The sequence below is a fragment of the Sapajus apella genome, unplaced genomic scaffold, assembly GCF_009761245.1.
Source record: "Sapajus apella isolate SASKATOON/1434 unplaced genomic scaffold, GSC_monkey_1.0 scaffold7, whole genome shotgun sequence".
In the NCBI taxonomy this organism is placed as follows: domain Eukaryota; kingdom Metazoa; phylum Chordata; class Mammalia; order Primates; family Cebidae; genus Sapajus; species Sapajus apella.
The window spans coordinates 1,099,928-1,114,415 of NW_022436947.1; the positions used below are offsets into that span (position 1 = coordinate 1,099,928).

The 14,488-nt window shown below is 38.1% G+C and overlaps 1 protein-coding gene across 6 annotated transcripts in view; it reads left to right on the forward strand.

The window, feature by feature from the left end:
• The window catches only part of BRAF (B-Raf proto-oncogene, serine/threonine kinase), a 204,611-nt gene that overhangs the window by 59,374 nt on the left and 130,749 nt on the right, over positions 1–14,488 (forward strand). The window contains exon 1 of one of the 6 annotated variants that reach the window (XM_032275802.1): positions 2,170–2,440. The exons of the other annotated variants lie outside the window; for them this stretch is intronic. Coding sequence (XP_032131693.1) covers positions 2,438–2,440 — 3 coding nt within the window. The 5' untranslated portion in view covers positions 2,170–2,437. Of the gene's footprint in view, positions 1–2,169; positions 2,441–14,488 lie in introns of those variants that run through there. 6 annotated transcript variants of the gene reach the window in all.

Genomic DNA, 14,488 nt, shown 5'->3' on the forward strand with positions numbered 1-14,488 from the left:
CTTCTTAGCCTGCACTCCCTTGTATTGCCTCCCAGTAGTGACTCCCAAATAGGTCTTCAGCTTCATCTCTCCTCCTGGGTTCCAAACTTGCATAACCAGCTGCCTTCTTGATCATTTAATCAGTCTCTCCTGTTGATGATGTAATATTTCATTTCTCTCCCTCATGGCATCACTGTCCACCCCTGTTACACACATCAGAATTTCAGAATCAGCCTTAATTCTTAGTTTTCTCTCTCACTCCTCCTCCATGTCTAATCCAGTAGCCCTACCTCCACTGTTTTCACCTTGGTCCATGCAATGATCTCTTGCTTAACAAAACCATAGTCTCAACTAATCTTACTCCCTACATTCATTCTTGGCCCACCATAATCCATTCTCCACTACAGGGATATTTAGAGGTACTATAATATATACTGCTCTAGAGTTATATTGTCTAGAATTAAATCCTGACTTCATCATTTACCAGCTGAGTGGTCTTGAGCAGTATACTTAACACCTGTGCCACAATATGCTCATCTGTAAAATGGGATAGTATATTTTCTGTTCTCTTATTGTTATAAAGGAATAACTGAGACTGGGTAATTTATAAAGAAAAGAGGTTGAATTGGCAGGTGATTCTGCAGGCGATACAGAAAGCATGATGCTGGCATCTGCTCAGCTTCTGAGTAGGCCTCAGGAAACTTATAATCATAGCAGAAAGCAAAGCGAGAGCAAGCACATCTTACATGGCAGAAGCAAGGGGTAGGGGAGGTGCTACACACTTTTAATAATCAGATCTTTTCAGAACTCACTCATCACAAGGATGGCATCAGGAGGATAGTGCTAAATTACTCATGAAGGATCCACCCCCGTGATCTAGTCACCTCCCACCAGGCCCCACCTCCAACATTGGGGATTACAACTTGACATGAGATTGGGTCAGGACACAGATCCAAACCATATCAGATGTTAATTGTTAGTAATTAAAATATAAATCAGATTATGTCACAAGTACCTGTTTTTGAAACTTTAGATTCTCATTGCTCTTAGAATAGAATTCAAACTACCATGGCTTTCAGGACCCTTCATAACCTGGCACCTTGCCTAACCTTTCTGATATCCATCCTGTTTCTACTCTCCCCTTGCTTACCATATAGCCACAATGACTATCTTTAACTTTCTAGCTAGAAACATGGCTTTTTGTGGGGTATATTTCCTATTATTTTTTCTTGGCTTTGGACCAACTTATTCATGTCAGTTTTGTGTTTGTTATATGTAAAAAATGGTGCCTTAAAAAATCAGTTAATTTTTTTTTTAACCTGGTGAATCATTTGTTTTATCTCTGTAAATGCTGGGACCAGGACCCACTCATTTTTCCAATTTTGTGAGAGATTGGTAAAATTCCTAGAAGTGGAATTCCTAGGTCAAAAAATAGGAATGTTTTCAGATAAATGATTTCTATTGAGTTAAATTATTTGAGAACTTAACATGTCCAAAAAAGTTTTCATTTGCCCTCATACTTGACTGGTAGTTTGCCTGAATGTAAAATTCCAGATTCAGAGTCATTTTTGCCCAGACAATGAAGACAGTATTCCACTATCTTTTAAAAAAAATAGCAGTTTTATTGAGGCATAATTCGTATACCATACTATGTACAATTTAGTGGTGTTTAATATATTCATAGAGTTGTATAACCATCACCCCAGTCTGTTGTAGGACATTTTTATCACTCATTAGCAGTCATTCTCCATTCCCACCAATTCGCCCATCCCCCAGCTTTAAGGCAACAGGTAATCTCTTTTCTGTCTCCATTGTTTTTTAATGTTGCTGATGAAAAGTCTGATGCCAAATTAATTCTAGTTACCTTATAGGAAGCTTTTAGAGTTTTCAGTTTTGAATTTCTGAAATTTAATTATGTAAACTAGGATTTATGTAAATACGAGTCTTTCATCCTCCTTAGCCTCACTGAGCCCTTTTACTCAGAACATTGGTGTTTTTAACTCCAAATATTTTTAGCATTGTCTTTATTTCTTCTATTTTCTCATTTAGAACTCTTATTAAATGTATTTTGAACTTCCCAAGTGTATTCTTTTCTTTATATCTCTTCAACTTTTTACTTGTATCACCTATTTCTCTCTCCCTCCCTCCCCCCTCAGCCTACCTCCTCCCCCCCTCTTTTTTAACCTGTCTACCTTCTGGGATGTTTCTTTGTATTATATATCTCTACTATGATCTTTATCAACACTACTTCTGTTATTTATCCCTTCTCCTCAAATGTTTTCTTAATAATTTCAGTTTTCTCCTTGCCCATTTATTCTGTTTGTTCATTGTGACCTTTTTCTTTCCTCCTGTTGGATATTCATAGTGTCTTTCTGATTCTTGTTTATTGATATTTGTGAATAAGGACTAAATTGTTAAAAGAACTTTGCAGTTATATAGCTCTAGGATTCTTTTCTAAATGGTAAGTGACTACCCGTGTTGTATATTCATTGACTGGCTTTCTTCTAGGGTACAGGGATTTTAAGAGGCAGACTTAAGGCCACCCCAGTTACAAAAGTAAGGACAGCTTTAGTATATTTATTTCTAGAAGGAGCTAGCAAACTTACTTAGTATCCTTCTCCTTCAGTATCTTCTCTTTCCCTGTCTCCCTCCTTCTTTTCCTTTCTACTTCAAATATATAGTGAAGTATGGGGAATAATATAATATCTATGTGCCTATTACTCAGTTTTGTTGAATTGTCTTATATATGCATCAGATTTTTGTAAACAAAAAAATTATAGACATAGACAAACCACCTTATAGGCTTACTTTAATACTATTCTCTGCCCTTTGTGCCTTTTCAGAAGTAACCATTATCCTGAATTTAGTGTTTATTGTGCCCATGCACATTTTAATATTTTTGCTGTGGGTGTATATCCATGAACGATCTAGAACATTGATTGCATGTTTTTGTGAACGCTGAAAGAACCAATCCTTTAAGACAGATCCTAAGTGGCTAACAGCCCAAATTCAAAATAGAGCCAAGCAACCATTTGCAGACATGTAGAGGTGACATTTGTACTCTGCATTCCTGGAAAACCCACACACCCAGTAACTTTAGGACTTTCATAGCTGTCTGTTCCTGTTTATACCACCCAAACCAACAGCTACGGAAAATACCATTTGGCCTTTTGGACCTAATAAATAGAGTGTGAACTGCATCAACCAATCAGAACTGAACAAGTTTGCACCCTTCATTTGCGTAGTGGACCAGAATAGGAAGCTGGCTGTGGACTTTCTCTGTAAATGACCAACCCTTTTCTTTGTTTTCTCAGAAGGTGCCTTATTTTATACCAAGGTACATCTTCCTTGTTTGCAAACTGCTGAAATGAAGTCTTGTTTCCTTTTGTAAAAAGAAAATCTTTTTCAGTAGATTGTTGACATTTTAAAGTTGTATGTATCCTGAAACTTGCTTTTTCATCAATATTATGTTTTTGAGATATATTCATCTTGATAAATATAGCGCTAGCTTTTTGTTTTGACATATTAATGTGGTATTTTGTTATACAGATATACCAGCTTGCCATTTTTTCTCTCTTGTATTTGAGTTGGTTCTAGTTTTTTGCTATTATAAACATTGCTGCAGTGAAAATGTCTTGTACATATGTGAATATAAATAGTTACATGATAGAATATGCTCATCTTTAGCTTTACTCTCAAATATTTATATTGTGCCACATGTAGAATATGAGAGTGTTTGTTGCTACATGTACATGATTGCCAACTCTTTATGTTATTAGACCTAATTTTTTTGCAGTCTCACTGATTTTTCATATGTATATATGTATTTTTTTGAGACAAGGTCTTGCTCTGTAGCCCAGGTTGGAGTACAATACTGCATTCCTATCTTATTGTTGCCTCAAACTTCTGGACTCAGGCAGTCCTTTCACCTCAGCTTCCTGGTAGCTGGGATACAGACATGCGCCACCGCACCCAGCTAATTTTTTTAATTTTTTGTAGAAATGAGGTCTTGCTATTTGCACACGCTGGTCTCGAACTCCTGGCCTCAAGCAATCCTCCCACCTTGGCCTCCCGGAGTGCCGGGATTACAGACATAAGCCATTGTACCAGGCCTGATTTTTCATTGCGTTTCTTTGATTACTAATAAGGTCATTTATTGTATGTGCTTATTAGATATTCTAAATTCCCTGTATAGTGAACTACCTATTCATGACTCTTTTGCCCATTTTCTTTTGGATTAGTTGACCTTTTCCAAAAGGATGTCCACTTGACCCTGGCAATATTTATTATATAGTCCATTCTGTCCCCCACTAAATGATACCGCCAGCGTGAACCATATGCTGTGTAAATAAATACCTTTGCCTCTGTTTCTGAGCCCTCTATTCTGTCCCGTTGGTCTTTCTGTCTCTGTGCTAGTACCATTTCTCTGTAAGTCTTGTTTCCTGGTAACACCAGTCTTACCCTCCATATTTTTCAAAATAGCCAAAGGCTGCTATCATACAGTGCTTCCATAAAAATTTTAGAATCCGTTTTTCAAGTTCCATGGGGGAAACATTATTTTTGGAGTTTTGTTTATTGCACTACACTGAATTTATTTGTGGAAAATTGACATCATTATATTGGTCTTCCCATAGAAGGATATTTATGTAGGTCTTTGTCAAGTGACACATCTGCATGCACACATGCATGTCATTTGGTATAAATGTGAAATAAGGTTTAGTGGAGAAAAAGAAGTACTAAAGCACACACAATTCCCTAAGGTCTGTTATCCCCATATAGATGTGTGCATTAGCAAGACCAACAAGAACTATGTACTGTGGAAAGGGCTCCTATGTAATAATTGGATTTTTAAGGTTGATCAAATGGCTTTATTAGGAGGAAAGTCTTCTGTAGTCTGTGACTGACCACCCTTTTCTTGCATTAAACAAACTCAGACCTGTTAGCCAGCTTTTATTTTATTATTTATTTAATTTTTTTGAGATGGAGTTTTGCTTTTGCTGCCCAGGCTGGAGTGCCATGGCGTGATCTCAGCTCACCAGCCTCTGCCTCCTAGGTTTAAGCGATTCTCCTACCTCAGCCTCCCAAGTAGCTGGGATTACAGGCATGTACCACCACACCCATCTAATTTTGTATTTTTAGTAGAGATGGGGTTTCTCCATGTTGGTCAGGCTGGTCTTGAACTCCCGACCTGAGGTGATCCACCCGCCTCAGCCTCCCAAAGTGCTGGGATCACAGGCATGACCCACTGTGCCCAGCCTGAGCCAGCTTTTTGATAGGCTACTAAAACGGGTGGAAACTTCTAGAGTCATCTGAGTCTGTCTCTCTTCTTAGTAGTCTTTTATGCACCTGCACATTATTTTGTTGTTCCCTCCACAAAAGTCTTGCAAATCTTTTGTTAGATTTTTCTTCTAGATTCTTTATAGTGTTGCTATCATCATGAGAAACATCTTTTTTTGATTGGCTCTGGCTAATGCGTTGGAACACCATGTAATTTTGTTTCCTTGATTTTGTATCCAACAAACCTTGCTAAGCCCTTCCATTAGCTTTTATAGATAATAGGTATTAGCCCTGCTGGTTTATTGATTCTCTTGGGTTTTTCTGTAGATAGTATGTTTCCTACAAATAAATTTTTTGTCTCTACAATTCTAATTTTTAGGCCTCTTTTTATGTCTTATTCTATACCATTGGCTATAAGCTCCTGTATATCACAGCAATGATAACAGGCACTCTTTTTTTTTTTTTTTTTTGAGACGGAGCTTTGCTCTTGTTTCCCGGGCTGGAGTGCAATGGCATGATCTCAGCTCACCACAACCTCCGCCTCCCGGGTTCACGTGATTCAGGTTCAAGCGATTCTCCTGCCTTAGCCTCCTGAGTTAGCTGGGAGTACAGGCATGTACCACCACACCCAGCTAATTTTGTATTTTTTGTAGAGATCGGGTTTCTCCATGTTGGTCAGGCCGGTCTCGAACTCCTGACCTCAGGTGATCTGCCCGCACTGGCCTCCCAAAGTGCTTGGATTACATGTGTGAGCCACCACACCCGGACTTTTTTTTTTAGGTGGAGTTTTGCTCTTGTTGCCCAGGCTGGAGGGCAGTGGTGTGATCTTGGCTCACCACAGCCAACTTCTGCCTCCTGGGTTCAAGTGATTCTCCTGCCTCAGCCTCCTGATTAGCTGGGATTACAGGCATACGCTACTATGCTCAGCTAATTTTATATTTTTAGTAGAGATGGGATTTCTTTTTTTTTTTTTCCCCTCTTTTTTTGAAATGGAATCTCACTCTGTCCCCTAGGCTGTAGTGGCGCAATCTCGGCTCACTGCAACCTCCGCCACCTGAGTCCAAACAGTTCTTCTGCCTCAGCCTCCCAAGTAGCTGGGACTACAGGCACAGCCACTACGCCCTGCTAAGTTTTGTATTTTTAGTTGAGATGGGTTTCACCATATTGGCCAGATTAGTCTTGAGCTCCTAACCTGTGATCCTCCCACCTTGGCCTCCCAAAGTGCTGGGATTACAGGTATGAGCCACTGCACCAGGCCGATAACAGGCACTTTTATCCTATTTCTAATTATTCACCATGACATTTTCCTGTGGGTTTCTTATAGACATTCTTAAGTTAAAAGTTTACCTATTTCTAACATTTTAAGAGTTTCAAATGAATTAATCTTGAATTTTTCCAAAATAGTTTCAAATTTTTTTTTCTAAATCAGTTGCGTTATGGTAAGGAAATATGATCGTATGATAACTTTTCCTTGTATTTATGAAATATGCTTTGTGGCCTAGTATGTGGCCATTATACAGTATGTAAAGAGAATACCAGAACTTGAAAATTCAGTAGAAGTCAGAAAAGCAGGAAGAAGCACAGAAGGAGTATAAGTAGAAAGCATATAGTAAGATGGTAGAAATAAATCAGCTACAAAAATGTAAATGAACCAAAATCTGTCATTAAAATACAGCCAAATATCTTTAAAATAAAACAAACTAACAACAGAAAAATCTGTTGTTTCGTTTATAAGAGACACACAGTAGTTGAAGGTAAAAGAATGGGAAAAGTCATACCAGGCAAATAGTAGTAAGGCCACTGGTATAGATGGGCTAATATCAGATAAATTTGACTCTAAGAGAAAAAACACTGTTGTGGAAAAAGAAAAACACTATTTAACAGTTAAAAAAAAAAAAGTTTTGGGGAAAACTCAAACAGCAGAAAAGTTGAAATAATAGTGCATTAAACACATTAACACTATGCTATGAAGATTCAATGATTGTCAACATTTTACTGTATGTATATCTCCTAAGAAAAAGGAAATTATTTCATTTAACCAAAATATTATATCTAGGAAGATGAACAACTCCATCATCTTACATCTGGTTTGTGCTCAAATTTCCACGATTGTCCCAAGAATGTCTCTTACAGCTGTCCTCCATCCCTAAACTAATTGCCACTCTGTGCATGCACTGAATTATTTGTTGTCTTTTAGTAGTAGTTGTGTTTAGTCTTGAACTGACCACCCACTGTTTTGTTCTCCCATTATATGATTTATTAAAGAGTCCAGGACAGTTGTCTTAGAATGACCCACATTTTGGACTAGTTCGATTGTCAAGGCTTTGACTTTCAAAGAGAAGGAAAATGGTCTTATAGAATGTCCCACAATCTAGATTTGATTATTTCATTGCAGCAGTTTTAGCATTTTTTCTATTCCCTGTATTTCTTCTAAACTAGAAGTTAAGTATAAAGGTGTGATTAGATTCAATTTAAATGTTTTGCATGTATACTTCATGGGTGATGTCCCATTTATGTTGCATCATATCAAGAGGCATATGTTAGGTTGTTCCACTGTTAATGGTTCTAAGCCACTTGAAGGTATGTTTTCCCCCTTATCTTTAATATGTGGGAAAATACTTTGGCACTATGTAAGCATCCTGTTCTCCACCAGCTTTTCGCTTCATGATTTTAGCATCCTTTGATCCTTTCCTGAACCAATTATTTTGTATTAGCTGGCATTCTTTTGTAAAGAAGCATTTCCTCATATCAAATGGGAATAACTAATTTTTCCTAAAAAGGCAAGATACATGCATAATTTTTTTCATTTAAAGCTCAGTTTTCTAAGGATGTAATAGTCATCTACAGTGTGAGCAAATGTTCTCCCACCCTTTTAATTTTTATGGAATTAGGAAGTTTTTGTTTTTGTATACTGTCTGTTATAGTCAATTATTTGGTCAGTAGGAGTCACTTCAAGCTGGCCTCTGATATTGTTCTGATATCTGGCACAAGATGTTCCTAGATCTCTCTTCTTGAATAATAATAGATAAGTTTTGAAATGCTGTAATGCTGGCCCGTTCCCAAATTAGTTGCAGTCATTGTTTTGTTGTTATTTTATGTAATCTTTATATTAAAACCTAATATGCTTATTAATAAACTTATTAATAAAACATTAATGCTTATTTAGGTTTACTTTCATGTGTAGTAGTCTCTAGATTCTCCATCTGTGTTCATTTCTTATGTCTGCAATAACAAATAATAAACTTGGTCACTTACAACACCACAAATGTACTCTCTTACATTTCTGGAGGTCAGAAATCCAGAGTGAGTTTGTTTTACTGGGCAAAAATCACGGTATCATCATGGCTGTGCTCTCTCTAGGGACAATAAGGAAAAAATCCCAATTTTTTGCCTTTTCCAGCTTCTAGAGCTGCACTCCTTGTATTTTTTGACTGCTGGCCACTTCCTTGATTTTCAGGGTCAGCAGGGTAGCGTCTTCAAATCTTTCTCTGCTAGGTTTTTAATATCACCTAATCATCTATGGTAAAATTCCCCTTTATTTCCCTCTTATAAGTATGCTTGTGATTACACTCAGGGTTTACCCAGATATCCAGAATAATCTCCCTGTTTCACAATACTTAATCACATCTACAAAGTTCCTTTTGCCATAGGTGGTAACATTTACAGGTTCTTCTGGGTTTTGGTATGCTGTATAGTTATCTTGGTTGGGGGGGACACGATTCAGCCCTCTCATGCCATTCTTTCTTTAATATTATTTCTTGATTAAGTTTTCTTTTTCTAGATTGTCAGTTATTTTCTTCTTGCATCTTAATATCAGTTCATTATCTTCTTGCTTCTTTTGCTGATATTGAGACGTATGCCATCAGTCTAACTTGTCTTTTCTTTCTGGTTGACTTTAAGAACTGAATTTTTTTACTTTCACCTGTTTTGGAAAATTTATGGCCATTTTCTGTTCAAGTATCTCTCCTATTCCCTGTTTACCTCCCAGATTAACTAATTCTGTGCTTTATGTCTTTAATATTTTCCATCCATTTATCTTTGCCTTTGGGCTGATTTTCTCAGTCACCTTCTAGTTCTTTAATTCTCTCTTCAGGAGTAATCTGTTTTACATTACCTGAGGTTTTAATTTAATGACTGTGTGATTCAAAATTCAGGTCTTTATAATTTCCTCATACTTTATGTGTGTTGTCTTTAAGCTGGCTGTTCTTCCAGAGCTATCTCAGAAATTTACTCTTGTGTTTTGGTCTTCAATTTATTAGCTTTGATTTCTTTGTCAAGCTGATTATATTTGTTTTCTATTTTTCGGAAATATTCTGAATTTTTCTAACTAAATGATTGATGGTCCTGGCCTCCTTGCTTTCAGTACTATGATTCTTTCAACTATTTTCTTGAAATTTTAGGACCACTTCTGTCTCTCCCTTCCCTCCTTCTGTTCCTCCCCCAGCCCCACCTTTGGTAACAATTATTTGTTTCTTGGAATCTCTCAGGCCAGTCCTGTAGTTTTCTCTTTTGACTTAGGAGAAAACTACAGGACTGGCCTGAGAGATTCCAAGAAACAAATTACTGGATTCAATATTACTAGATTCCTAATTAATGATTATTCTTGCTTTTAATATATATACTTATATATTGTTATATATGTTTATATTTAAGAGTTTGATGCCTTTCCTCACAGATTGGATTATTTTGTTTTGTTTGTTTGTTTTGAGATAGAGTCTTGCTCTGTCACCCAAGCTGGAGTGCAGTGGCGTGATCTTAGCTCACAGCTACCTCCACCTCCTCAGTTCAAGTGGTTCTTCTGCCTCAGCCTCCCAAATAGCTGGGACTACAGGTGCACGCGACCATGCCTGGCTAATTTTTATACTTTTAGTAGAGACAGAGTTTTGCCTTGTTGGCCAGGCTGGTCTCGAACTCCTGGCCTCAAGTTATCTGCCCACCTGGGCCTCCCCAAAGTGCTGGGATCACAGGCATGAGCCACTGCACCTGGCCTGTTTTTTTTTTTTTTTTTTTTTTTTTTTTTTTGGTATTATCTTTGTTGAGTTTTGACAGCTAGATTTTGCTAGCTTCTTAAAAGTAATTTAGAAGATGTATGTATCTCTCTCTATGTATATGTATGTAGTCACCTATTACAAATTGATATTTTAATTACATTTTCGATTTTGCTAGCTTCTTAAAAGTAATTTAGAATGTATGTAGTCACCTATTACGAATTGATATTTTAATTACATTTTCTCTAAAGGTTTGGTAGAAACCATCATAATCTATACTTGATACCTTTTTATAGGGATGAGGGAAGCCAATGGCTGTAGTTATTTTGTGTGTGTGCCATAGCTGCTCTTCATGTCCTTCCATTACAGTTTGTCTGCATTTATATTTTAACATAGGCATCTTCTAAGCTGGGATTAAAAAAAAAATTCTCAGTTTTTTTTGGAGAGGGAGTTTTGCCATTTGTAAAGTCACTAAAAATGATAGTTATTCACTAAACTTGCTTGATTGTAATAGCTGTGGTCTACTGAAGAGATTAAAACAGAATAGGAAATCTTTCAGTAACTTTCTTGAAGTTTTTAGGTTTTTTTTTTTTTTTTGACGTGAAGATTCGTCCTCATTGCCCAAGCTAGAGTGTAATGGCAGGATCTTAGCTCAACAAAGCCTCTGCCTCCCAGGTTCAAGTGATTCTCCTGCCCCAGCCTCCCAAGTAGCTGGGATTACAGGTGCCCACCACCACATCCAGCTAATTTTTTGTATTTTTAGTAGACACTGGATTTCACTATGTTGGCCAGGCTGGTCATGAACTCCTGACCTCAGCCTCCCAAAGTGCTGGGATTACAGGCATGAGCCACTGCACTCGGCCTGAGTTTTGTTTTTAATTTGTTCATCTCCCTTTTAGGATTGTGATAACAGATTTTTCTTTTTTTCTTCAACAGATATTTTAACTGTGTACCTACTGTTGGCTTTACAGTATCTTATTCTAGTTTTTAGTATATCTCTGTTTTATAAGAGTCATCAAAGTTCTTTCTCTAGCTGTTCTGGAGATTTTGAAAGACTTTTCTCTCCCAAACTCATTCTTTAAAATTCCAACAAGGGTCATTGTGACTTTTGTTTATTCTTCAAATATAAAATTATTCTTTGGGGACATAAGAAACCTGACTTCCAGACGCTCATGGTCTGGCCCCACTATACCTAACCAATTTTATCTTTTTTGTTATTGTTTTTTGTTTTTGTTTTTTTGAGACAGAGTCTTGCTCTTGTCACTCAGGCTGGAGTGCAGTGGCACAGTCTCGGCTCACTGCAACCTCTGCTCCTGGGTTCAGGCAGTTCTACTGCCTCAGCTGGGGTTACAGGCATCTGACACCATGCCTGGCTAATTTTTTGTATTTTTAGTTTCACCATGTTGGCCAGACTAGTCTCAAACTCCTGACCTCTAGTGATTCACCCGCCTCGGCTTCCCAAAGTGCTAGAATTACAGGCATGAGCCACCATGCTTGGCCCAATCTTAACATTTTCTATACCCCAGCAATAAAATTTTATTCTAATCAACCCATTCTCTTTATTTCCCCTCTGTGTTATTTTCCCCCCGCTTTCTCCCATCCCTTGGGAAAAATAGATCTTTATGCTAACTGCATATGAGTTTTTATGGAACATTAAAAAAAAAGGGAGTGTGGGTAATGTTGTCCTGAATTTACTGGACCTAAGAAAGAGTCACTGAACTAGGATGACTTGTTTTCTCTCTATTACTGTATTCTGAAAACAACTTAAATCTTCAGGTTTGAGTACCTATTATGACTAAGACACCAAAATAAGTCATGAGGGGACAAAAAAAGAATAAAACGTTTCTGATCTTAAAGTAGCTAGTAGACATGGAAAACATAATCAACTTTATGTTATCAAATTATGACTTAGAAAACAGTTTTGCCCAGTTGGTCAGTGAACATATCATAGAGGGATGCTCTAAGGAAAGATCGAGCCTGGGCAATGTGACAAAACTCCATCTCTACTAAAAATACAAAAATTAGCCAGGTGTCATGCGCACCTGTAGTCTCAACTACTTGGGAGTCTGAGGTGGGAGGATCGATGCCAAGGAAGCTGAGGCTGCAGTGAACCAAGATTGTGCCACTGCACTCCAGCCTGGGAGACAGAGACCTTGTTTCAAAAATAAATAAAATATTCATTTTTTAAACAAATAATGTTTGAGTGCTTATTATATGCTAGGCACTGTTCCAGGTCCTAGGGATAAATCAGAAAAAAAATAAGACAAAAACCGATGCCCTCCTGGACTTTATTCTTTTGGGGAGTGGGGAAGATGCACACCAATAACAAAATAAAGTAAAATATATATATAATAAGGTGGTCACATATGCTATAGAACAAATAAAATTAACAAAGGATATAGAAACTGATTCTGTTCCTCTAAGGAATGGGAGGGATAGTTGCCTATCTTTTTTTTTTTTTTTTTTGGAGACAGAGTTTGCTCTTGTTGCCCGGGCTGGAGTGCAATGGCGGAATCTCGGCTTACTGCAACCTCCACCTCCCAGGTTCAAGGGATTCTCCTGCCTCAGCCTCCCTAGTAGCTGGGATTACAGGCATGCACCACCACACCCGGCTAGTTTTGTATTTTTAGTAGAGACGGGATTTCTCCATGTTGGTCAGGCTGGTCTTGAACCCCCGACCTCAGGTGATCCACCCACCTCAGCCTCCCAAAGTGCTGGGATTACAGGCGTGAGCTACCACACCTGCCCGGTGATAGTTGCCTTTCTAAATGAGATGGTAAGAGAATGCTTCACTGATAAGGTGACACTGGGATAAAGAGATGAATGAACTTGGTGAGATAATAAACCTTGTAGAAATCTTAGGGGAAGAGCATTCCAGGCAGAAGGAGTAGTAAATTCACAAATCCTGCATTGGAAGTGTACTTGGCATGTTCAATGAGGCCAAGTGTGATTGGAGAGGGACGAGTGACGGGAAGAACAGTAAGAAATGAAGATAGACAAATGGCAGAGGGCCAGGTCATGGCTTTGGTGATTTTTAGTGGGGAAGCCAGTGGAGGGTTTTGAGCAAGGGAATGACATATAATCTGCAGTTATAGTTTTGTTTTTGAGATGGGGGTCTCACTCTGTTACCTAGGCTGGGATGGTGTGATCATGGCTCATTGCAGCCTCAACTTCCCAGGCTCAAGCAATCCTCCTACCTCAGCCTCTGGGACCACAGGCACACTCCACCATGTCTGGCTAATTTTTTTTTTTTTTGTAGAGACAGGGTCCTACTATGTTGTTATCCTCCCGCCTCAGCCTTCCTAAGTGCTGGGATTACAGGCATGAGCCATGCACAGCCTGCAGTTAGAGTTTTTGAAGAATAGCTACTGTGCATTTCTAGGTATGAAACAGGAGAGACCATTTCAGAAACTGTAGTAATAAAAGAGAAATGAAGGTGGCTTAGACCAGGTGGTAATGGTAGAGGTGGTGACTGTATCTACATATATTTTGATTTGGAGATGGATTGAGATGGATTGTCAGATGTGAGAAAAGAGTCAAGGATGATGCTGAAGTTTTTGGTTTACTCAGTGAGTGGAGCTTGTCATTTTCTGAGGTAAAGAGATTATAGGAAAAACGAATTTTGTGGGGTAGTGGGGGAGATCAGAAGTTAGTCTTTGCACATATTAAGTTTGAAATGCCTATTAGGTATACTAGTAGACATATTCAACAGGCAGTTGGGGATCTGGTATTGAGAGGAAAAGGTAGAGCTGGATTTTAAATTTTGGGCTTCATCAGTAGGCATATGAAGATAGAAGCTTGGATGAGATCACCTAGGGAGTAAGTGTAGCTAGATAAAAGAAGCCATCCAACACTTTGTGGAGATGTGAGAAATTAGCAAAGGCATCACGAAAGAAAACATTTAAATATCTGACTAGAAAAAAATTTGGAACCTCTGTCATTGCTTCTCAGACTTTAATATGCATATCAATCATTTTGCTAAAGTTCAGTAGATCTGAGATGGAGCTTGAGTTTCTGCTGGGTTTTTTTTTTGTTTTTGTTTGTTTGTTTTGGCAGGTTGTGGGATGGCAATAGAAACCGAGTCTCACTCTGTTGCCCAGACTATGGAGCAGTGGGGCAGTCATGGTTTACTGCAGCCTCAGCCTCCTAGGCTCAGCTGATCCTCCTACATCAGCCATTTGAGTAGCTGGGACTACAGGCATGCACCATCATGCCCGACTAATTTTTTTTTTTTTTTTTTTTTT